The 26366-nt window shown below is 45.4% G+C and overlaps 1 protein-coding gene across 6 annotated transcripts in view; it reads right to left on the bottom strand.

Moving 5' to 3' along the window:
• Positions 1-24450, bottom strand: part of STX2 (syntaxin 2) — a 29246-nt gene extending 4796 nt beyond the window's left edge. The window contains exons 1-10 of one of the 6 annotated variants that reach the window (XM_053279509.1): positions 22133-22411; positions 18540-18614; positions 17433-17507; positions 15548-15647; positions 11224-11298; positions 9767-9840; positions 7706-7814; positions 6450-6523; positions 5380-5517; positions 793-903 (exon numbers count right to left, since the gene is read on the bottom strand). In XM_053279509.1, the coding sequence (XP_053135484.1) occupies positions 793-903; positions 5380-5517; positions 6450-6523; positions 7706-7814; positions 9767-9840; positions 11224-11298; positions 15548-15647; positions 17433-17507; positions 18540-18554 (771 nt within the window). In that variant the 5' untranslated portion in view covers positions 18555-18614; positions 22133-22411. Of the gene's footprint in view, positions 1-792; positions 904-5379; positions 5518-6449; positions 6524-7705; positions 7815-9766; positions 9841-11223; positions 11299-15547; positions 15648-17432; positions 17508-18539; positions 22103-22132; positions 22632-22713; positions 22780-24173 lie in introns of those variants that run through there. The other 5 variants (XM_053279511.1, XM_053279510.1, XM_053279507.1 and 2 more) reach the window with 5 other exon arrangements.
• Positions 24451-26366: the final 1916 nt, after the last annotated feature.

Below are 26366 nucleotides of genomic sequence, written 5' to 3'. Positions count from 1 at the left end.
ATAGACAACAAGTTTGTCTGTGTAATACAGGCAATATTTTAAGTAAATGTAAATATTTATATAATTTTTTAAATAAATAAATGCAATAGTGCAGGATGGATACTGATCAAAGGCTATTGTGACTTATCTGCACAATTTGCTTGCATCCACCCCTTTTCATGTACAGCAGGCCTGCTCAACTTTGGCCCTCCTGCAGATGTTGGCCTACAACTCCCATAATCCCTGGCTATTGGCCACTGTAGCTGGGGATTATAGGAGTTGAAGTCTAAAAACAGCTGGGGAGGGGGCGGCTAAGTTGAGGACGCTTGATGTACAGCGACGGCTGTGGGTCCTTGCTAGTATCCATTGTCCAAAACGAGCATTACCGTTTGGCTTCAACCGGTGCTTTGTTGCGCAATGATGGTGCTTTGCTCAAGCTCTGGAGGCTTCTCTCTCTGCCTCATCGGGAGCAAGGCAGAGAAAGAGGCACCCAGCCAGCCAGAACTTGAAAAAAGCACTAGCTGGGCAGGATGTGGCTTGGGAGTGCCCTAGTGCACACGGGCCCAGCTGCAATTGGGGTAGGGGTGGAGGGCGAGAGCTCGTCCCCTAGCCACTGGCAAGCTCCCTATACTCCTGGCTCAAAGGCTTCATTCCCCAGACCCTTCTCTCTGAAGGCCTGCTAGGAAGATTTATGGGACTGATCCTGAGAAAGTGACCATGTTGGTCTCACATGTTGGTCCAAATGCCCCCGGAACCCTGCGTGCATCAAGCAGCACTAAGAAGCCAGCCCTGTTCCCCAGCAGAAAGACTTACCCTGCGAGCTTTGCTTTGGTATTTAACTGCTTTTTTGGTCTCTTCTTTTGCATGTTCTACATAATCGACTGCATTCATCACATTCTTCTCTATGCTGTTGACCATTTCGCCCTGACAATTAGAGCAAGAACAACATATAACCAAAGCAAGAGTTTTACCATGACTGGAAGGTTTCAGAGCCATTTGAATGATCCAGATTGGGATCAAAAGTACTTAAATAATTTTAGCACAAGGGCAGTGTGAACACAATTTGTTTTTTATGATAGCATATGAATTTAAAGGAGGGTTTTTTAAAAACACACAGCAGGTTTTTTTCAGCGTTCAATGTTTTAACCTACAACAGGCGGAATCATAACAGTAAAACCAGGCAGGGGAGGAAATACTGAAAATGGGAAGCATAGTTACGGGAATGAAATATGCTTTAAGCAGACTGGCATTCCAACAAGCAAGAGAGCAATAGCATCCCTCCCAGTGGCTGTTGATGGGGTCTCCTTTTGCTTCTTTTACGATTGTGGCATATGGGGGCAAGGAAACTTCCCTTTTGCTTTGTAAACTACACCGAGAACTTTTATAAAATTGAAAAATGGTATATACACCTTTAACCCCAATAATTATATACTCCCCTCTTTAATAACAATCTCAGTCCACAAAGCATACAATAAGAAGGAGATATTGTCTTTTCTCAGTTATAATACACAGGGACATAGGAAGCTGCCATATACTGAATCAGACCATGGATCCATCCAGCGCAGTATTGTCCACTCAGACTGGCAGCGGCTTCGCCAAGGTTATTATTATTATTAATTCAATTTCTATACCGCCCTTCCAAAAATGGCTCAGGGCGGCTTACATAGAGAAATAATAAATAAATAAGATGGATCCCTGTCCTCAAAGGGCTCACAATCTAAAAGAATCATAAGACAGACACCAGCAACAGTCCCTGGAGGTCCTGTGCTGGGGGTGGAGAGGGCCAGTTACTCTCCCCCTGCTCAATAAAGAGAATCACCATGTTAAAAGGTGCCTCTTTGCCAAGTTAGCAGGCAAGAATCTCTCTCAGCCCTATCTTGGAGATGCCAGGGAGGGAACTTGGAATCTTCTGCGTGCAAGTCTGCAGATGCAGTTCCCAGAGCGGCCCTATATCCCCTAAGAGGAATATCTTACAGTGCTTACACATGTAGTCTCCTATCAGAATACAAACCAGCGCAGACCCTGATTAGCAAAGGGGACAATTCATGCCTGCCACCAGAAGACCAGCTCTCCTCCCATACAAGATGTGTATAAAACATGGAGAAATACATTTTACAAAGGCAGGGGAAGAGGCAGAATGTGCAGAATCCTACATGGAGGAAGGCGCACACACCAACCTGGAGATGCCAGGGATCGAGCCCAGGCCCTTCTGCATGTAGAGCAGACGTCTTACTGCTGAGCCACTCTGCCAGGTCTATGAGTCGTATGCTGGCAGGGTGACCAAGTCCAGCTGGGAGGGCCGATCCATCAACCAGGCAGGCTGATGGGCATGCAACAAAGGCCAGCTGGGCGACAAGAGGGCTCTTTCCTCAGCTACTAATGCAGCAAGGATGCCAGCAAACTATCATAGCACTGAGTGCATATTAGGCATGAGTGCACATTAAAATTGGTAAAATACCACTTCTCTCTTTCAACACTTGGCCCACTTTCCTCCTAAGGACCCAGCACTGCCACCAGCTCACACTTTTTATTAAGAACAATCCTTCTTATTGAAAGAACAAAACAAACAAACCTGGAGTATGTTAAGGACAAGCTGCAGACAGAAAAATCTGGCCCCGCTGGGAAGTGCTCTTGCACAGGTACTAAAATGAAGGAGGCGGCTAAATAGGAGAACTTCCCAGTGGTCTAGGTTGCATGTCAACAAGCAGGAGGAGATATACCCTTGGGGTTTTCTACCTTAGGCAATGCACTAGAGTGAGCTGGCTCAGCTAGGGGCATGGGATATTCATGGATGAACAGACTGGGAGCACGTGACGTCGCTCTACAGGCAGGCTGGAAGCATGCAGTATCCCTGGATGTGCATGCTTTTGGATGTACCCAGTTGCAATGCCACTATACAGGACTCTCATGGGTTTGATGAACAGACCTAGGGGATGATGTATGTGAAACACGGGAATGTTGAAGTATTACCTGTGCGGTTCTGTCCATCAGAAGACATTACATCAGCAGCATTAAACAGCAAAGTGTTAAAACAGATGCCCATGTAACATTCACTTCTATGTTAAGTTAAGAACAGCCCTGCTGGATCAGTCCCAAGGCCTGTCTTGTTCAGCATCCTGTTTCCCACAGAGGCCCACCAGAAGACTCTGGGAAGCCCACAGGCAAGAGATGAAGGTGTGCCCCCTCTCCCACTGTTGCTCCCCTGCAACTGGGATTCAGAGGCATCCTGTCTCCGAGCCTGGAGGTAGCCTATAGCCCTCAGGACTGACAGACTGTCCTCCATGAATGTGTCTTCGCTGCTTTTAGAGCCATGCAAGCTGGTAGCCATGACCACATCCCTTGGCAGAGAATTCTATAGATGAAGTATGCACTAAGTACTTCCTTGTCAGTCCCAAGTTTCCTGGCAATCAGTTTCATAACTTAAAAGCCCACAAAGGAATCCACTTAACTTTTAAGCTACAAAGCCCATCCCAAAATAGCACATTCAGTGCAGATTTAGAGTTCAGTTAAAACATACACACACTCATTTTATGCAAAGGTTCAGCTAATCATGAAAAGGCAAATCATACCTGCTGACACATGACCGTTTATACAAGCTTCAAGGCAGACCAGGCAACTGAATTCTCTCTCAGAACAGGGGACTAGAGCCAAACTGAATATTCAGTCAACCGCTGCTCACAAAATTTGCATAGTATTTCCCTAAATGTGGTAGATGCCGAAACACAGTCAGCAGATATACTGCACTTTGAAAAGGGATGAAAGGTCTAAGTTTACCCCCTTCACTGTGAACGTCAGGGGGAAAGAAACAGGAAAAGCGGGTCAAGGATACAGGAACAAATATGGCACTAGCTTACTTGACAACAAATGTGATATGCTGCGTTAAGTCAAATATATAGATTAAAACAGAATAAGGCAGTGCCTTTTAAATTAATATTTTAATAAGTACTTGAAATAGGTAGCACTCAGACTAACTGAAAGGATTATACGATGATTTAATATAGCACAAGCATTTGTGGGCAACAACCAGTGTTCCTTTTAACAGGGATTCCCAGAGGACGTTGACCACAACCCCAATCATCGCCAGCTCCAATCACCTGTGGCTGGGGATTATGGGAGTTTTAGTCAACCCACTTTCTCAGATGCTGAGTTGTTCCTGGAGAAATGCAGGAAAATGGGCAGTTGAAGTCACAGGATGGGAACATTCTAAGATTCCTAAAGGGGCAGGGTTTAAAATACAGCAGGTACTTCGTTCAGGAACATTCGGAGTTTGTGGCTCTGCACAGGTGCATACCCAAGTGTGATGCACAGAGACCACGAAGAACCTTTCCTTCCCACAGATGATCCTTCATATGTTGCTGGGAGCACAGACTGTGCTCCCAGATGAGCAGCACTGTGCCTGGCCTCCGGGTATCCCACAATGCATGGTGCACTGGGGGATTCCTGCAAGGAGGGAGGGGTGCTCTAGGCACCCATCTCTGTGTCTCCTTGGGCTCCATGCAGCCTGAGGAGACACATGACTCTGGAGCCTGAGTTAAAGGAACACTCGCTCCCTTAACCTCGACTAAAAGGCACTGCTCCGCTGGGATTGGGCCTGACCCTGGCAGTTTTCAATTGTTAGGCTGCACATGAGAACAGCCTTCCTGCAACAGGAAACCATACTCTATTTAATCCCTGTTCAATACAATCAAACTTGATGATGAACTCCTGCTGTTATTTTCTAGTTCAGAGGGCGACCAGAGTGGATCATTTTCAGTACAGATGCTTTCAGGTCCACAACACTGTGACCAGTGTTCTCTAACAGGGATTCCCAGATGTTGTTGACTACAACTCCCAGCATCCCGGGCCATACTGTTCATGAACCCTGGAAAAGTCGGGTGCGGGGATTTGGTCTGGGGTTCCGAACAGGGGGTGGTTCGGTTCGACCCTGGACCACTGAACCGAACTGGCTCGACATTGAATCTGTTCAATGTCGAGCCCAAAACTACATCTCCCCTTTCTATTTTAGTGGAGGTTGTGAAAGAAGAAGTCACAGACTTCAACCAAGTGCTTTGAGAGTTGTGTGTGGCCAACTCGAACAATCCAAAGTTCTTTTAGTGGCAAAACTTGAACCAAAAATGATGTATTAAAACAGCTATACCTAATGGTGCAGTGGGGAAATGACTTGACTAGCAAGCCAGAGGTTGCTAGTTCGAATCTCCGCTGGTATATTTCCCAGACTATGGGAAACACCTATATCGGGCAGAAGCAAAACAGGAAGAGTCTGAAAGGCATCCTCTCATACTGCGCAAGAGGAGGCAATGGTCAACCCCTCCTGTATTCTACCAAAGACAACCACAGGGCTCTGTGGGTGCCAGGAGTCAACACTAACTCAACGGCACACTTTATACTTGGATATCCTACCTGAACTTCAACCAACATGGCCATGTCCATGAACATTTCATGCAGCTCTTGTATACTGGATTCCAGTTTTATGATGTCTTTGTGTCGAGACTCAATTTCATCTAGAGCTTGTCTAGTAATTTTGGTGTCCAGAATGATCTTTGGGGGATAGAAAGAGGGAACAGACTCTAAATCCAATATCCTGCTGGCACTTTTGAGTAGACATATAATACAGAAACTGAACACACACTCACACACGCCCCACATGAGGCCTGCAAGCAGGATTTGATGGTGGCTAATTCTATATTTTATATTGTACAGCACCCCATTTTCTTTTAAATGCTTGGGAAATACTGGCTTTGATCCAACAAACTGTGAGCGGAAACAGACAGACGTCTTTTAGTGCTGTTCTGAGGATTCCCTTGTGCTTGGACATGAGAAGATTCCTCACAGTGCAGTGCCACAATACATCAGAGCTTGTATTGCAGCAAGAGAAACAGGGTGAATCCAGGAAGATGCAGGCTGCAGAATATACACTACTGCAGGGCTGCACAACTCCAGCTGTTTTGGACTACAACTCCCAGCATCCCCAGTCACAGTGGCCAGTAGCCAGGGATTGTGGGAGTTACAGTCCAACATCTGCAGGAGGGCTAAGGTTGTACAGTCCTGCTGGATTGTTGAGAAGAAGGCTCCTATAGAAAATTTTGTGAGAGAGCTTCTGCAAATGGAAAAATGGTTTGGGGCCATGCATTTCATGCAACTTAGTGTCTTCCACCAAGTAAGAAATAGATCTGTGAGTAGAAGAAGATTCCTGCTAGCAAAAGGCACCTTTGAATAATCTAAGAACAGCCACGCTGGATCAGGCCCATGGCCTGTCTAGTCCAGCATCCTGTTTTCTACAGTAGCCCACTAGATGCCATTAGGAAGCCCACAAGCGAGAGATGCCTTCTCTCCTGCTGTTGCTCCCCTGCAACGGATATTCAGAGACATCCTGAATATTGCCTCTGGGCCTGGAGGCAGCCTGGAGCCATCAAGATCCAAACTATTATCATCAAACAGTAAGGGCAACAAAGTCAATCAGAAACACATACGTCAGAAGTGAAAATAGAAAGATTGCCGCTTTCTAACATCTCTTCCAGTTCTTCGTCAGTTGTGCCTTTTCCAGCTAGTAAGAAATTACAGACATTGGTTATTGCACAGCATCTAATAACTAATTTGCCAGTACCCTGCAAGCTGTAAAGAAAGGGCTGCCTCTCACTGTTAAATGACAGTGCAGAGATATACAATTCATCTTGAGCTATTTTGTTAAAAGAGCAGACATAAATTCATATTTTATGTTACTTTATGAATACTGACTTATATTGTGCCTGTCAAACAATACGTTTTAATATCTCACCTGAGACCAGCTGAAGTCTCTCCCCCACTCCCTACTCCCCTCCCCACCAACCCCCCACCCCACCTAGGATAAGATCTCATGCATCTGATAAAGTGGACTGCAGTCCATGAAAGCTTATGCTATACAACATGTTTGTTAGTCTTTAAGGTGCACAAGGCCGAGTTATTTTGCTGAAATAAACACTGTTACCCTCTCTGGAAGTTTTGAGGACTGAAATAGCTCTCTTTCATAGGATAGATATAATTTACTCTAAGATGGATTCTGAAGTTTGTCTTTAAAATAGTTATCTTTTTGCAAAGATAGTTAATGCGTGAACTAAGTTCAGGCTGTACTTCTACATTTCCTGTAAGAACAAAAAGCTATTGAATAAGTAGTTCATTTTCCGAGGCGCATACCAGTGTTCCCTCTAAGAGGGGTGTGTGTGTGTGTGTGTGTATTTTCACATATTTTTAGATGTCCACTCAGTTAATTTTAGATCCTGGTCAGGAAGGCCCCACTCTGAATGCACGTGTGCACACACTGCCCTGATACTGCTGCCCAGAACAAAACGCATTCTGCACACATAAGAAATAAATTAGAGAGAATGCTGGTGCATACTCTATATAGGAAGGCAGTATATAAGTATTTGTTGTAGTATAAGGGTAGGCAATCTTGGTTCTCTAGCTGCTGTCAAACTACAACTCCCATCATCCCAAGCCATTGGGGATATGGGAGTTGTAGTTCAACAACAGCTGGAGAGCCAAGATTGCCAGCCCCCGAAGTAGCAGACACCTGGGCTACCTGCAGAGGCTCAAGTAGCAGAGCAATAAGCCTCCAGATGACTTAAGGCTACCCCAGTTGTATTTAAATCAAGGAAGTGGCACAACCAATCACCCTTCATCCCTCCCACAAGGGCTATTTCGAGGTGCTAGGCTTTCATAGCAGCAGAAAAACCAAGGGGAACCAACGTACTTATTTCTAGCTGCCGCCGTATCTGATCTTTGGTGCGTTCTCGAAAGAGGGTCTGGGTTCCATTGTATGTCGTCATGACCTCCACGAACTTGCGGGTCAATACCAAGTGCTGGGGCGAGAAGGAAATGTGTTTTGTAATGTCAGCTTCAGAACTGTTTCACAAATGTAGTTTGAGGTGCTAACGTCGTGCTGTTCACCCCGACATGCAGCCACAGCTCTGGTGCACTGCAATCTTTGAGGCAGGAGACAAAGGCTGCACATACAAACAACCTGCACAACAGACACAACTGAATGCCCTACACTTAGCAATGTGCACTAGGACTCCTTCGAAATGCCCAGGGACCCTTCCCCACAGCCTACATCAGACCCAATGGGGTTTGCCTCCATCCTTTTGTTGTTGATGTTACATTTATATCCCACTTTTCCTCCAAGGAGCCCAGAGCGGTGTACTACATACTTAAGTTTCTCTTTCACAACACCCCTGTGAAGTAAGTTAGGCGGAGAGAGAAGTGACTGGCCCAGAGTCACCCAGCTAGTCTCATGGCTGAATGGGGATTTGAACTCACGTCTCCCCGGTCCTAGTCCAGCACTCCAACCACTACACCACGCTGGCTCTCATGTTCTGTTTGCTGCTTTTGGATAATAACAGCCCGGCTGGATCCAGCTCAAGGCCCATCTAATCCAGCATCCTGTTTCCCACACTGGCCCACCAGACATCTCTGGGAAGCCCACAGGTAAGAGATGAAGGCGGGTCTCCTCTCCCACTGTTGTTCCCCTGCAACTGGTATTCAGAGGCCATCTAACATGCGCCTGGAGGCAAGGTTCACCTCTGTAATGCCTCAAAGACAGTCTCTGAGCCACTTCAGATGTTCCAAAGACGCAGCAGCAAGAGTGGAACCATTAGTCACTGGCACAGTCCCCGTGTCTTAAGGAATGTGTGTACGATAGCCAACTGCAAGGCTTAGAATGATGAAACAAGTCCTTCCAAACAGGAGATACTGCTCCAGCCCAACACTGTGGGGCACATCTGGGGGGCACATCCACTGGGGGGCACATCTACACGACAAACCTGTACCACCTTCGTACCATGTTATGGAATTGTATACCCCAGCCTGTGAAACTGCCTCCTGAATACTAAGTATGGTGGTCTGTTCAGACCAGGGTGTTACCTTCTCTGACTGGCAGCAGCTCCTCAAGGCGGCAGGCAGAAGGATGTCATCCCCTAGCCTTCCTCCCAAGATCCTTACATAGGAAGCTGCCTTATTCCAAGTCAGTCCCTCGGTCCGTCTATCTCAGCACTGCCTGCACTGCCTGGCTGCGGCTCTCCAGAGCTTCAGGCTCCGGGATCTTTCCCTGCCCCACCTGGACACAGGAAGCAGCCTTATACTGAGTCAGACCCTTGGTCCTTCTAGCTCAGTATTGTCTTCACGGACTGGCTATAGCTCTCCAGGGTTCCAGGAGGGAGTCTCTCTCAGCCCAATCTTGGAGATGCTGCCAGGGAGGGAACCTGGGACCTTCTGCATGGAAAGCAGATGCTCTGCAACTGAGCTACGGCCCCAATCCTTTCACTGGGGATCCCAGCGACTGCAGCTGAGGCCTTCTTTCCACCAATCATTTGTCCTATGACCAAGTTATGGCTCTTCCCCAAAGGGTGGCTTGATGAAGATGCTCAGGATTGCCTGTTGGGAGATCCCTGGACAGCCTCACTGAACTTCGTCACCCAGGGATCCCTGGGAATAGGGAATGGCTATGAAATCAGTACGTGTCCAGTGTAGGTATGCTCTGGAGCAAATAGGGAGCCAGGGCAGCCCCAGAACCTCCACGTGCACATGCTGAAGAGTCCAAAAGTGACACAACACACACACGAGAGCTCGCCGGCGGTCTCAAGACAGAATGGGGCCATCAGATGACTGCTCCAACAGGCACCCAGACCAAGTTGTCTTGTATCCAGGCATAGATTCTGCAACTTAGCCCCATATTCAACCCGCTGTGGTGCTTCTGGGTGATCTACTTTGGAAAAACGAACAGCACCACTCTCCAGCGCACACCGGCTGCTTGTACCTGCGTTTTTCGAATCCTGACATCCGCCGATGTCCGATTAACATTCTCATCCCGAGTGAAACTTTGTTCCATGACTAAGAACAGACATAGAAGAGAAAGCATCTCAAAACACAAATGTGACACTCAATACACATTTCCAAAATTACACCAAAGCCTGCTTCTTCAGAAATTCCCTGCAACCCCTGCCATTAAAAAGGATAAACACACACCAATTTGTTTGTTGCAGAAACAAAGACACACTGTTTCATCCACAAATAAATAATTCAAAATATCCCAACTTGCAGGGCCAACTTGACAATATGTTGTTAGGTGGCTGATAAGAGATTCTATCCAAGCCCAACACAGCATGCCTCCAGTGGCTGTTCCTGGTGTCTATTTTACGTTTATTTTTTAGATTTTGAGCCCTTTGAGAACAGGAAGCTATTTAATTTATTTATCTCTCTATAAATCCTTTTGGGAACCTTTGTTGAAAAGCGGTATGTAAATATTCATAGTAGTAGGTGGAGAGCAACAGATTATCTGGGTGCCTTTGTATGTAATTAACATTTTGCCTTCCAATTTCAGAAATCTAGAATATGCCACATTACAACTGACGGTCATATTGTGCTCTAATTTTACGTATACTTACTTTCCAGTGTGGGTAGGGGGAGGCTTTACTAGGAACTCACTTGCTATTTAACCTTTCATTATTTAAATGAAAGCTGAAACTTGCAGGATTCCAGCAACCAAGTACAATCAATCGATGGAATTCTCTGCCACAGCAGTGAAAGACAATATTATTCCAACTGACCTACCCATATCTACGTTTTAATCAGGCTGAAAATGTGTGTGTGTGTGTATATATATGCATATAAACCTTTTACTTTGTATATCTTTACTTTACTACTTGTATGACTCACAAAGCCAAGTTTTGCCCATCAGCCAGGTACTATGCCCCTTATTTTTTTCTTGTTCCAGTAGTTTTAACACACAGAGGGACCCAGTGAGTCATGATATGTGCCTAGTGGAAGCTGCCTTCTAGCGAGTCAGACCCTTGGTCCATCTAGCTCAGTATTGTCCACCCAGACTGGCAGCGGCTTCTCCAAGGTTGCAGACAGGAGTTTCTCTCTGCCCTGCATTGGAGATGCCAGGGTGGGAACTTGGAGCCTTCTGCATGCAAGTATGCAGTTGCTCTTCCCAGAGTGGTTCCATCCCTTAAGGGGAATATCTTACAGTGCTCACACATGTCGACTCCCATTCAAATGCAAGCCAGAGTGGACTCTGCTTACCTAGAGATGCCAAGTACTGAACCTGGGACCTTCTGCATGCGCTACCACTGAACTACAACTCCATCCTCCCTTGTAGTGATGGCAAATTGTGCAGGCCTGCTCTAAAGCAACCAGGTTGACAGAAGGCCCCCAATTCCACTGTAAAAGTATGACAGTGGCCCAGAAGAAACAGAGTAAAATTCTACTTACCTTTCAATTTAGCACGAACTGTATTTGCCGTTTTCCTGATTTCTTTATTCAGTTCTTCAAGCTCTTCCTTGGTTTCTTAACGAAATACGAAATGTAAATGTTTAGAGCCATTTACAACAAATAGTGACCTACCGGTATAATATCCCTGCAGGATATAAAATGTAAAATAAATAAATAAATAAATAAATAAATAAATAAATAAATAAATAAATACTTTTCTGAGGCATACCTGTGGCTAATCCCATGCATGGCAGCTCTCGTGAGGATTTGGAGAGTTACCGGATAGCCACGGGTACCGGCAGGAAGAAAATGGCGGCTGCGGGAGCGGCCAGCGGAAAAAATGGCCCTAAGACATTTCCTTTAGGAGGGGGATTGCCCTGGGAAGAGCACCTGTATGCTTGCAGCAGAAGGTTCCAAGTTCCCTCTCTGGTAGCATCTCCAGGTAGTGCTGGGAGAGACTCCTGCCTGCAACCTTGGAAAAGCCGCTGCCAGTCTGGGTAGACAATACTGAGCTAGCACGTCAATACTGGCCCCTGCTAACTGAGCAAAGAGACACAATTTAAAGTGGTGATTCTCTTATATTTAGCAGGGGGAGAACAACTGGCCCTATCTAATCCCAGCACAGTATCCCTCCAGTGGCTGTTGCTGGTGTTTGCCTTATGTATCTTTTTAGACTGTGAGCTATCTTAGGACAGGGAGCCATCTTATTCATGTATTTATTTTTCTATGTAAACCGATTTGAGAACTTTGGTTAAAGAGCAGTATATAATTATTCGTAGTAGTAGGCAGCTTCCCATGTTCCTATGCCTCCTGACATATGCCTCCTGCTCCTGACATATGTTCACATTATATCTGCACAAGCAAGTAAGGTTTTGGATTTCCAAGGTATTTCATTGGCCCTGCGATCTTTGCAAAAAGCTTAATAGGAAGAGTCCGGAAGAAATAATTGTTTCCGTGTGGCCGAAATGCTTCCAGGGTCAACCACTACCACGTGGCAGGTTTTTTCCAACTTGTATCTCATCTGACTCCAAATATAGTCAGGCTAGTGGATCAAGAATGCTCGTGGCAATCATAGTACACTTGGCATAACTCCAAAAGCCTGTTTCAAATTTACAGAATTTCCTATAAACAATGCTCTATATATCTGAGCTTTCATTACTGGATCATTGTTTCCCCCCTGCCCATAGACAGACAACTGTACCAAGCACTGCTTCGTATTCCACTAGAGAATACTGTACGAAGCTCACTCTATACATGAATCTAAGGCCAGAGAGCTAAAATTAGCTCATGATCACAATGGTTAGAGAAAACAAGTGGAGTTTAAAAGGCTTCTGCCCAAAACGTAGCCCAGCTATACCAAGGCATTAGGTTTTAAAGTAGGTGGTTCAAGTATTAAAGATACTTGAAAGTATCTTGGATTTCAGGAGAACATGATTCCATGTAAAAAACATAGAATCACCCACCTTACATGTACTGATGCTGGTGGATCTTTCCTGGCTGAAAGTTAAGGATTTTGACTCATCTGGGCTCTGGGTTGGAGAGGGAGGGCTTGATAAGAAGTACAGTAGCAGCAAACAACTCTTAGGACTTAGCAAGTCACTCCACCACCATAATAAAGCACGCTAGGTCAGGAGTTCCCAATTTGGGCACCCAGATGTGGTTGGACTACAACTCCCATCATCCCCAGCCACAATGGCGAAGGACATTGTAGCTGGGTTGATGCGAGTGGCAGTCCAACATCTGGGCACCAGTGTTCCCAGTAAGAGGGATTCCCAGATGTCGTCTACAACTCCCATATTTCCCAGCTGCACCAGCCACAACTAGGGATGTGCATGCAACTGTGGCTAGGCAGTTCGGAAGCGACGGGGGTGGCCCTTTAAGGGCAGGGGGTGGAGGCCACACTTACACCTCCCGCCGCTTTCCCCCCTCTGGTGGTTTTTGTAAAAACCTTCGGGGCAGCCGCATATGTCCCTGTTGCCCTCCTAGGCCAGGAGTGGCCAGAAGTAGTCAACATCTGGGAATCCCTCTTACATGGAACACTGGTAAGGAATGCCTGCCTTTGGTTATGTTGAACAGCTCTTCAGAGGGAGTTACAATCCCCAACTTTCCTCTTTCAGGCTAGTCCCTACATATATCACCAGACCAATCTGCGTTTTCCATGAGTGCTAGCATGGAACACTTCTCACCCACACGCTGGCTTTGTAAGTGCAGGGAGGTTTCTTTGCATTTTTTAAGATGGGGGAGCATTCAGACGGTACCATTGCCTTCAGAAGCAGGAGAATCCAGAAACAAGTGTACTGCTTGATATTGCCCAGTGCATAAACTGGCCGTACGCCACTGGCTTTATGGCAGGAAGCCATAAAGCGCCAGCACCAACATAACCTTTTTGACTCCTTGGGAGAGCTTTGCAATGATTCCTGCAAGAAATATACAGGGAACACAATGTGCCAGACTAGGGAATCCTTGCGAGTTTTGTATGAAAAGTCAGAGAGCAGGGGTGGTATGGGGTTGTGTGTCCATTCATGGAGCTGAAAATATTTTATTTTATTTATTCACTCTATATACCACCCTTCCTAAAGTGGCTCAGGGCAGTTTACATTAAAATCAAGCACACATAATTAAAATTCGTTAAAACTTTTAAACCAGATTAAAACTCATTAAAATCAAAATGAGATATCATTAAAAGCTGGGCTAAAGAGATACAAAACAATATGATGAATATTTATATACCACTTTTCCATTAAAATTTCCAAAGCGGTTTACAAAATATAAATAAATAAAATGGCTAATAAAAATTAAAAAATAAAAATAAAAGATGGGTCTTTAAGGCTTTCCAGAAGGCCTCCAAGGAAGATAATCCTCTTATATCCACAGGGAGTGCGTTCCACAACCAAGGGGCGACAACTGAGAAGGCCTGATCCCAGGTCGCTACCAGATGAACCGGAGGCACCCAAAGACTGACGCTCCTGATGATCTTAATAAGTGGTGGGGATCTTTTAGAGAAAGGCACTCTCTCAGATAAGCTGGACCTACGCCATTCTAAAGGTGATAACCAGCACTTTGTACTTTGCCTGGAAACAAATCAGCAGCCAGTGCAACTGTTTAAGAACAGGCATAATGTGGTCTCTCCAGAATATCCCACAGACCAATCTGGCTACCATCTTTTGAATTAACTGAAGTTTCCCAACTTCATACAAAGGTAGCCCTACACAGACTGCATTGCAGTAGTCCAGCCTGGAGGTTACCAGCTGGTATATTACTATTTTCAGGTCATTCTCCTCAAGGAATGGGCGGAATTGCAGAATCAATTGCAGCTGGTAAAAAGCGCTCCTGGCCAGAGCCTCAAACTGAGGCACCAGGGTGAGACCCTGGTCCAAGAGCACTCCCAAGCTATGGACCTGATTAGGACCCCCAACAATGAGCACCGCTGTCTTGCTTGGAGTCAGCTTCAGTTTCTTATCCCTCATCAAGCCCATTACTGCCTGTATCTGCAGCAGAAGGCTTTAAGGAATTCTTTAAAAAGGGCACGAAACAGAAGTCCAAGTGACACCCAACAGTGGTCCCTCTAATTTTTTTCATCTCTGTGAGGAATGAGTTTTGTTCTGGGCAGCAGCATCAAGGCACTGTGTGCACACATGCATTCAGAATGGGGCCTTCCTAATTTAACCTGACCAGGATCTAAAATTATCTGAGCAGATATTGGAAAACTTGTGAGTGCACGCACGTGCACACGCCTTAGAGGCAACAGTGACAACCAGTGGGGCAATCAGGATCATCTCATATACACAATAGTGATGTCACTCCCCTTCCTTATGAAGGGACACAAAGGGAGAACACAAAGGAACATGGGGAGCTGCCTTCTACTGAGTCAGACCATTGGTCTATCTAGCTCAGTATTGTCGACACAGACTGGCAGCGGCTTCTCCAAGGTTACAGGCAGGAGTCTCTCTCAGCCCTACCTGGAGATGCCAGGGATTGAACCAGAGACCATCTGCATGCAGGGCAGATGCTGAGCTATGACTTCATCCCCCAAGGAGAATAGCTTACAGCAGACAGTGCTCACGTTGTCACCCATCCAAATGCAAACCAGGACAGACCTTGCTTAGGAAAGGGGACAATTCATGCTCGCTACATCAAGATCAGCTCTCCTCCTTTCTGCTAGTGACTCCTTAAGACAGCACCTCAAGCTTCGCAAGGGAAGCTCAGCTTACACTTTAGAAACCTGCTGTTCTAGCTCCATATGGTAACAGACAACTAGCTACTAACTTCCATTCAAGTCCGCCAGCCACGCATTTTAAATAAGACACAAGGATGAGACTCTTACTGTCTTTAGGATGCGTGGCGGAAAGAATAACGCTGTGCTTCTTCTTCACTTCTTCCAATATATCTGTTATTTTGGTTATATACTTTCTAACTTCTTCCACCTTTGGAGAAAAAACAAATGAGATTTTAAAAACCACACACCAAACAATTGCAGTAGGTTACAAGAGACGTGTGCTTCCTGCACTGTATTATACAGCACAAGTCGACTGCAGAAACAGATAAGCTACTTCCAGCCAATCAAAACATATCACAGTCTACTGATCAACAAAATACACACCCAAGGAAAAGAAAGGACATGGCTCAGGCTGTACAAAATTCAGATTTTTTTTACACGTACAGGTGGCTGGAGAAATTAATTGAGCTACTTTTTTTTTGTTAGTTAGCTGGCCTTGATCTGATAAAAGCTAATAAACTGAAAACTCACCAGAGCTGCCAGGGTGTTTTGCAAGCGGGGAAATAAAAATATTGCTCATATCAGAGCAGTAAGAACAGCAGGGTAGTTGGGGACTTTTCAGCAGCCCAGGAATGATCTCATGTGCCAGACCTGCTACATCGGCATGCGTCTGACATCAGATGCACACTGATGCAAGAAGGCGTGGCCAACACCGGGAGAAGAGGGCATGGCTTCTCGCTACTCCCAGCTATACGAATGAAAAGCCAGCTGGGAGTGGGTGCGGGGCCACACCTCACTCCCCCAGCTGGTGAGCCCTTCATCCACTGGCTAGGGGCGAGAGCATGGCAAGGCAGATCTAGATCCCAGTGGGCCAGGGACAGTTGTTCCTCTCTTGTCCAGTGGTAGCTACGCCACTGAAGAACAGCAGAAAAGTGCACAGGGGGCCGATTCAACAGCACTAGAACCACAAGAATTCCCTTACTCTAAGGAACGTTGTTACATCCTCATGCTAGTAAAGCCGAGGGCAACACGTTATGTTGTGCCAATGTCAACACTCTCCAATGCTGCAGAACTGCACGATTCTGAACATAAGCAGCTGGTGTGATTCTTTTACTGTGAACAATCTCTCAAGAGGTTTTGTATCGTGGAGGGGAGCTCAAGTCTCTTTCTAGCTCCATTCCACAGATATGCTTCCATTAGCTGCTGTGGCAGCTTATAGCAGTGTATGTTGCTAGCCATAAGCACACAAGCAAAGCCCTGCTGGATCAGGCCAAAGGCGTGTCGTAGTGGCTAGAGTGCTGGACTAGGACCGGGGAGACCCGAGTTCAAATCCCCCATTGAGCCATGATACTAGCTGGGTGACTCTGGGCCAGTCACTTCTCTCTCAGCCTAACCTGCTTCACAGGGTTGTTGTGAAGAGAAACTTAAGTATGTAGTACACCGCTCTGGGCTCCTTGGAGGAAGAGCGGGATATAAAATGTAAAATAAAATTAAAAAAATAATAATCCAGCATCCTGCTTCATGTAGAGGCCTCCCAGGTGCCTCTGGGAAGCCCACAAGTCATCATTCGGCTTCTTTGGCAAGAATAAAATAAAAATATTGCCTTTCAGGCAAGGATTATTAAATCTCATAAGAAACAGAATGGTAAAGACTGCAGTTAATATAGGTTATGTTAGGTTTGTATACCCAGGGGAGGAAATGCACGCACTCTACAAACTGATTTCAGTTTGCTATGGGTTTGGCTGTAAAGAACCCCAGGAATTGTACTCTGAGGGCATTTTAAGATGTCAACAAGTTGTATCAGTTCTAACAAGACCACGATTCCCAGGGCTCTTGTCAGGCAGTATAGCGGGGTAGGGGACACACTGGTATCTGTATAAAGCCAGAATGAAAGAAGAAGCTAACATGAAAATGACTAGAAAAAGAACAGCTACAATACTTAATATTGTAAGTATAGTCTTAATATTACAATACTCCCCGGCATGAATTTTACCTGTTGAAAGAAGTCCTCCATGTAATGGTCATTTTCAACCACAACAGATACTTCTCCATCTTCATTCTGCGTACGCTGCAAAAAATCAGAGGCATTGTGTCATTTGAGCTCGTCCGTTCAGTGAAGCGATTGCAGTTCAACCTTAAAGTTAGTTATAAGAGCTTATTACACCATGTGAATGGGACTACAATTGGCAAGAAGCTATCATTCAATGCCAGCCTTCTTTCAACTCGTAAAACTACATTTTCAAAACAATTAACATATTGACCTACAGTTAGAAATAAGTGACACAATTCAGTGTTGATTTACATCCCCCTTCAGGATAAACTGTGTTTTCCCTTCTGTTTCTCATATGACTCATTGCAGAGGCATAGAACGCACTTTTGGAGCATTAACAGACACGAGGGAAAATGTTTATACAGCAAGAACTTTCCTATGCGGTCTTAGGAGACTTAGCGTATGAAATGTTTTCTCAATTAAACACTTCCTAGCTATGTAGTTAAATGTTCAACCCTTCACATTTAAAACAGTTTTGATCATTATCCTGATTTTCTCTCAGCCATGAGAAAATTGGTCTCAAGACTCATTTTTATCTCATTTCCCTTTTTCAGAAAAAAACCAAGTATTGTTTTTCTCATGACAAAGGCTCTGATGTCAAACAAAAGTTATTATCCTTAACACTTCCCTTTCCCCTTCAGCTCCCCCCACCCCAGGAAGAGATAAGAATAAGCAGAAGGAAAAGTATATATGTTACATATATACAGTCTTGTAACCAGTGGTAAATAGGCAGACATACTGATTCTAATGTCCTAAACACGTTGAAAACAGATGAATAATTCTTAGTTCTAAATAAAAAGTATTTACGATGTTTTAAAGTTTTATTGATGATAATTTTAATTTGTTGACACATGATTTTTAGGTTTTAGTTGTTGTTTGGTTTAAATTGCATGCCCCCCTGAGATTGTATATAGGGCAGTATAAAAATATGATAAATAAATAAAATTAACTCTCCACATTAAAAATGGAGAAAGAATTTAATCAGTAATCGGGCAAAATGATGCTGATTCAAGGAGAGATACTCCTGTTCCTCAGATGCCTCATTCTTACCGGGAAAAAGCACATGAAGAAGTCAACTTCTGTCTGGACTGGATCGCTTCAAACTGCAGGTGGGAGCTCATAGGACTGAATGATTCTCAAAAAGAAACAAAAAAATAAAAAATCCCTGCACACAGATAGATACTAGGAGGGGAACTGCAGCCCAGCCTTCCTCTAGACATGGTTGACCTGGGGTTGGGGGGATGCCCTGTAGGAATGGTTTGTTTTTTCCCTTGAAGGAGGATTCACTCTCACGCAAACCCTCAACATGCAGTCTGAAGGGATAGATTTCCAATACCATTCCTACCATTTCATCTGTCATTTACAAGACTTCAGACCCGAGTAAGCAGTAAGGTGGGGATGGAGAAAAAGTGAACTTCCTCTCAGAATTCAGCAGCTTTGAAGAAGTATTTCCATCTGGTAGAACTGATTATGTCTCTGTGTCCTCCTCCGAGAAAATAAACTAGGAAGAGAGTCTGTGGCAGCTCAGAGATCTAAAGGTTTGTCTCAAGGGGTCATTCACTGGACGATCCCCTCTCCGATTTGTGTGAAGCTGATAATAATATTCCTATTACAATACTAATTGCACAGTGTCCTGAGTGTACATGGTGCTTTACAGCGAGAAAAACACTGTATAGCCATAGGCTCAAACCAAAGCACTATCTATCATCTAAATATGCTAGTGATTAACAAAGCAGAAATATAACCGGCAAGATGTTTCGGCTTCTGCCGTCTTCAGCTGCTCCCATGTTATCAGAAATAACAGTTTCCTATAACATCAAAGCAACTGAAGAAGCCCAAACATCTTGTCCATTATATTTCTGCTTTGTTAATGAACAATAAATTGATACTATTTTTTTTAATTAACAGCATCATTCTGGTATGCAGGTAATACTTGTATGGAGTTCCATTTGCTGCTTTAAAAATCGCCTGTGTCTCTCTCTGAAATTTCCATCATTGACAAGCACATGGGCAGAAAATACAACACAACCGTCTTCTGTAATGAACAAGAGGAGTCAATTCCTTGGCAGAAATCTGGTTAACGATGGATTATGGACAAAAGCATGCCTTGGCCAAGGATTCTTCTCTCTCCCCCGCCCGCCACTACCCCTTTGACTTTGGCCCCTGCCGGAAGGAGCTTACAACCAGAATGCTAGCCATGGGAAGGGGAGAGAGCCAAGAGTGAAGGGGGTTTAATGCAGTTGCACATATGTGGGCTTCATTCTGGCTGGGGAGGAAGAACAAGGGGCTAGAAGTAGAGGAGATCCGCCCAAAATCCAACCAAACCTAGACTGACTCAGAGTTTGCCAGTCTGCCTTTATATGTGAAAACATTCCAGCTTGACCATTTGGTTTCCCTCTGCATACTACTCACACTGCACAGGAACCCTTCCTGACCCCCAGTTCCTGTTTTTTTTCCTGCCTTCTCAGCATCCTAGTGCCTGCCCAAAGGGGCTACGGCCCATGCTGGATGCTGCTTCCCGAACCCTTAGCCCAACTTCCTCACCAGCCACTGATGTGCTGCTTGTCAGACACACACAGAGACACCACAAATGCAGACTCCGAATCCGCGCTCTCCACTCAATACAGACACCATTTAGTAGGCTGCCAACACTCAGACAAGACAAGCTGCTCTCTGGGGCCCGCCCCGCCCCCCCACCCTCACCCCTCCACAAAGCCTAACCCAAACACCCGCATCCAGACCTGCATCCAGACCTGCTTCGTGCTTCATCTTTTCCACACCACACCCCAACAGTAATTATCCACCCCCGCAGCCTGAACAGTGATGGCATATACCAGAGATCTCCACTATTTTTCAAGGCGGGAGGCACTTTGGCAAAAAATGCAAGAGCCCTTTCCCACTCTGCTAACCACTGCACTTTTTAAAAAAAATGATGTGGTTTTCTGCTGGTTATTTTAAATGTTTTTCCTGATGCTCTTTTTAAATGCTTTTGTATTTGTGTTTAAGTGGTTTTAAAACCGATTTTAACCTGAAGAATTGGAATATAAATTAAACATTAATAAATTCAATGGCTGACATCCAGACTAATGCTGTGTGCACTGAAAAACAATCTCCCCTTCCTTTTGCACAGAATCATAGAACTTTAGGGTCGAAAGTGCCCTTAGGGGTCTTCAACCTCCTTCTCAGAGAGCAGGAAACCACTACAGCCCACTGTGTCTCTGGAAGCTAGGTTACTGAGTTATAGGACCCTTGGGCATATATATCTGGGAGCCACAAGCACACAAAGCCAAAGGGACTGGAGAAAATTACCCATCTCTCATGCACACAAGATGTGTTTTGGCACACAGAACATTAGGCTGGATGTCAGCCTACGTATCTTTCTCTCCACTTTTACACGTATATGTGCATACACATATTTAAGAGCACTAGTATTCCATTAGATTCTGCTTGCAATGAACACCCAAAAGCAGGTAACAAAATGAAATACATATAAAATTAAGAACAGTAAAGATATTTGCATTATTCATAAGTGAATAGTTTATACACACACACTCATAATATAATGAGATTATATATGAGTTTTACGGCATCCTCACCATATAAAATATTGTATAAAGATGTATAGATGTATAAAGAATAGAATACAAATACAAGTGCATGCATGAGAGGAGCAGTTTCCTTACTGTTCAAAATAAATTATGTAAGGATGCGTGCATATTATATTTGGACACCACCCCAAACTTCTGTCTCTGGGCAGTTTACAACAAAACAAACCTATGAGACATACTTCAAATATAGATGAATTTCATAACATCTTCAACACATGCATACATATATAAACACAAATGTCATAAAGATACACTTCTAATTTTAAATAATATATACACATGCATTTCCTAGCATTCTCACTTTTGGCATGCATACATAAGATACATTTTATAAGGGCGAATATATGAGATATAAATAAAAATAGTTTATTTTGGGTATATATGTAGGGAGAGTGTTATGGAATTCAGAAATATAAATATATATTTGTCTATATCAGGTGATATAGACCACCTGATAGAAACATATACACACACACTATTTGCTTATTTATTTATTTATCTACCAAATTTGTACACCGCCCCAAGCTTTCGTCTCTGGGTGGTTAATAATAGCAAAAAACAAGTTAAAATATATACAAAAACTTAAAACAATTTAAAAACCACCCATTTTAAGTGGGTGTGTAAAAATACAGATACACACACCCCATATTTCTGAATTCCATAGCATTCTCCCTACAGATCTACCCAAAATAAATCCTAGAGGGATGCATAGCTTGACTCTATTTAGACACACAGATGAATGACTCCATGGCAGCAGCCCCACTGCATGTATACACCACCATCCAACACATTTTTCCCCAGGGACGTGGATGTGCACCAGAAGGGCAGAAGTGTCGTATGAAGACCAACATCAGCCAGGATCTCCGAGTGAGATCCTGCGGGCAGCCCTGCTGCTAAAGAGGCGTGGAGAGGCAGCCCTGAGCAGCATCTCCCTCCTGCTGCAGTGAAGGGAGAAGCGGGGGAGATGCTGCCCATTCCCCCGCCCTCCCCGGGCTGCTGGTGCTGCTGGTGCCGCCGCCGCCGCCGCCGCCTCACCGTTGCCAACTCGGCCAGGCGGTCCTTCATCCCGCCGGCTCAGCTCGGCCCCGCTCTCCCGCCTCCTCCGCTTCCTCCGCGGCCGCTGCCGGCTCGCCTCAGCTCGGGGCCGGCGGCCGCCACCCAGCCGCTCCTCCTCCTCCTCCTCAATGGGTCGGGCGGTCCCTCACGGGCTCCAGCTGAGGCGATGCCAGGGCAACCGCCGCCTCTGCGCATGCGCCACTACTCCTCCTCCTCCTGCAGCCTCTCCCGTTGCGAACCAAACAGCTGGGAGAAGGAAAAGCGAGGAAAAGGGCCCGGGAGCGGGGGAGGGCGTGGCCGCATGCAGATAGGGGGCGTCGTCATGCAAATGAAGGCCCCGCCCCTCCCTTTGTAGAGTGCGCGCCTGCAAGTGTTGGGAACTGTGGCTAGCAGCAGGGCAGCGCTCTTGGGCACGCTTGCCTGGGAGTAAGCTCCTCCGCTTAAGCTCAGGATCAGGCTGTAGCAAAACTTACTCTCTCTGCTGTGCATAGGACTGAATCCTATGCGCAGTGGAGTGAGCTTCATGGAACCCAGAGGGGCTTAATCCCTGCTATACATACCTAGGACTGAGCAGCAAGGTTGCAGTCTTAGACGGGAGAGAGACAGTGGCATCAATCCCTGTTGAACTGGGAGAAAAGAAGCGCTTTTAAAAGTGGTGGTTCTGTTCTATCTAGCAGGGGAGTCCTGTTACTCCTTGCTACAAAGGAACTCCTTGCTACAGCTCTCCAGTGGTTGTTGCTGTCTGCTTTGTGCTTCTTTTTAGATCGTGAGCCCTTTGGAGACAGGGAACCATAATTCTTAATTTATTTATTTTTAATTGAGTTTTGTTTTTTTTTAAGTTGAAATGTGGTACTTTCTGGATAACAATAACTTTAATTTAATTTAATAATAAATAAAACTTAGTTTCACGTGAACCCGCATAGGATTGGGGTTCAGGCTGCAATTCACTTGTGAGGAAGGCTCCTTGAGTTCATTGGAACTTACTTCTGAGTAAACATGCCTAGCATGATGCTGTGAGGCCTTCTCACTGATAGAGCGTGACACTGTCTGGAACTGGAGTTAGAAATCTAAGGTATTGGATCAATAGAAGCATTCTATAGTTATAGTTTCATAAAGCCAGTGTGGTGTAGTTGTTGGAGTGTTGGACTAGGTCTGGGGAGACCTGGGTTCAAATCCCCACTCAGCTGTGAAATTCACTTGGTGACTCTGGGCCAGTCACATAGGAAGCTGCCATATACTGAGTCACACCGTTGGTCTATCTAGCTCAGTATGGTCTATCTAGCTCAGACTGGCAATGGCTTCTCCAAGGTTGCGGGCAGGAATCTCTCTTAGCCTTGTCTTGGAGATGCTGCCAGGGAGGGAACTTGGAACCTTCTGCTCTTCCAAGAGCGGCTCCATCCCCTGAGGGGAATATCTTGCAGTGCTCACACTTCTAGTCTCCCATTCAAATGCAACTAGGGCAGACCCTACTTAGCTAAGGGGACAAGTCTTGCTTGCTACCCCAAGACCAGCTCTCCTCTCCTTCTCTTCTCTCCATCATCCTCACACTCCTCCTCCCCGTCCACACTCCAGCCCACACAGTCACAGTCACTTCTCTCTCAGCCTAACCTACCTCACTGCATTGTTGTGAGGATAAACATAACCATGTATACACCACTCTGGGCAGGATATAAATGAAAAAATAAATGAAATAAATAAAATAGGTTAGGGGATGGGGCTGTAGCTCAGTGCAGAAGGTCCAGCCCCATTTCCAGATGAGACTGGGAAAGACACCTTTCTAAACCCTGGAGAGATGTAGTCAGTTGGTGTAGACAACTTTGAGCTAAACTGGAACAGTGGATCTTCCCAGAAGAGAGCCATATATGTGCACCTCTGAGTTTTCCCTCTGAAAGACCAAGATGTGTGATAATGCTAAGTTTCCATGTTGCCAGGGCCAAATCACAACAATTGTCCAGGTTACTGATTAGTGCAAGCATCTTTCCAATCATAGCCATAATTTCCATGCTGAGGGGCTATTTACCTCTGAGTATCAAACCCTGGAGGAACAAAAAGGATAACCACGGTCTTCACGCTCTGCTTGAGAACTTTCCAGAAACATCTGGCTCTTGAGAACAGAAGGTCAGACAAGGAAGCTGCCATATACCAAGGCAGACCATAGGTCCATCTAGCTCAGTATTGTCTACTCGCCACTGATAGGCAGCAGGTCTCCGGGTTTTCAGGCAGGAGTCTTCCCCAGTTCAGGTAGAGGTGCTACGGACTCAATCTACAACCTCTGGCAGGTGCTCCACTGATCCACAGCCTGTACCAAAGGACGAGACAAACACTGATTTGATCCAAGAAAGCAATTATATTGTTAAGACCAGGCCTATAAAAAGCTGAAACTATGTATGTAAGTTACACATCGACATTGACAAATAAGAATACAACAAATATTTATATACTGTTTTCCAACAAAAGTTCCCAAAGAGGTTTATATAGATATAAGTAAATTAATTAATTAAAATAAAATGGCTCCTTGTCCCCAAAGGGCTCATAATCTAAAAAAGAAACATAAGATAGACACCAGCAACAGTCACTGTAGAGATGTTGTGCTAGGGGTGGATAGGGCCAGTTATAGGGGATGGATAGGGCCAGCAAATGGAGTTGGCATGGGCAAGTTTTTTTTACAGCATTTCCTGTTCTTGCAATATGACTTAACCCCTGCTAACTTGGCAAAGAGGCACCTTTTAACGTGGCATCTCGCTTCGGAGGCTGGAGGTGGCCTACAGCCATCTGACTAGTAGCCACTGATAGACCTATCCTCTGTGAATTTGTATACTATTCTATATAGTATACTCCTGTTAACTTGGCAAAGAGGCACCTTTTAACATGGTGATTCTCTTTTATTTAGCAGGGGGAGAGTAACTGGCCCTCTCCACCCGCAGCACAGTATCCCTCCAGTGACTGTTGCTGGTGTCTATCTGACGTTTCTTTTTAGAATGTGAGCCCTTTGGGGACAGGGAGCCATCTTACTTGTTATTTCTCTGTGTAAACTGCCCTGAGCTGTTTTTGGAAAGGCGGTATAGAAATTGAACAAATAAATAAATAAAATAAAAGCAGGTTGGAAAGAACATATTTTTATTTTACACCTGCCCATCTGTGAGTTGAATGTGTTTTCCATCTTAAGACGGGAAGAGGGGTGGTGGGGAAGATGGAGAGAGAGAGAGAGAGAGAGAGACTAGTTTTAACTATAGATTCACTGTTCTGGGACACAGACAAAATTCCAGGGTGGGTGGGTGGGTAGCATGTTGGTCTGTTAAGGAGCCCCAATTATGTCTTATGGCACCTTAAATGGTGGTGGGGGGGGCAAAGTGTGGACTGCAGCCTGATTCACACACCAGAGCCCGACTCCTTTGATGCAAGCCTGACAGGAAAGGAGATGGGCTCTGCTTTGCTTCAGCTCCTGCCACAACACACAAGTAACGGATATACTTGTGTGTAGCATTCAAGTCCAAATCAAGTCCCACTGAAATGATTTAAGGCCGAAGTGAGCAGCAGGCAACGTATCATCTCGTTTCCAGCCGTGTCAGTCGGGCAAAGGATTCACCCCCAGAAGGGCGGCACCCCGAGCGACTACTCAGTTGCCACTAGCTCCCACTGAAATGCCTGGGGCCGAAGCCAAGTGGGGCTCACTGGCCCCACCTTGCTGCTACCCATGGGGCGGCTGAGTGGCCATGACTGACCGAGCCTGGAAGGATGGATGGATGGATTGAAGTGCCGTCAAGTCGGTGTCGACTGTCAGCACCACATAGAATCTAGATCCTCTTCGGGATGATCTGTCTCATTGGAAGCCTCTGTGCTTAATATTGTAATCCCCGCAAAAAACTTATATACAGGGGAATAAAGAAGACTCTCATAGCTTCTTTATTTGGTGTATTGTCAAACCACTGTTTTATGATTCTGGAATTAAATTTTACTCGTTTCATGTCTAGGCCTTTGTCTTTCGCTACATTGTATATATGTGTGTCATAATCGTGGTGAGGGAAATGGACCGCGGCGGCCCCCCACCCACCACGCCATACAGCAGATCTGAAGCGATACGCAAGGCCGGCGCTGGGGGGGGAAGGAGGGGCGGGGGGGCTCCACCCTACTCCCCACAGCCTGAGGGGAATCTTGGAGCGGGGGGGGGAAGGGAGGAAAACAAGGCAAGTTTTCCCGCCTGAACTCCCACTGG

The sequence above is a fragment of the Hemicordylus capensis genome, chromosome 15 (genome assembly GCF_027244095.1).
Source record: "Hemicordylus capensis ecotype Gifberg chromosome 15, rHemCap1.1.pri, whole genome shotgun sequence".
Lineage (NCBI taxonomy): Eukaryota > Metazoa > Chordata > Lepidosauria > Squamata > Cordylidae > Hemicordylus > Hemicordylus capensis.
The sequence above is the reverse complement of the archived record's forward strand: the minus strand, read 5'-3'. Positions and strand labels throughout refer to the sequence as shown.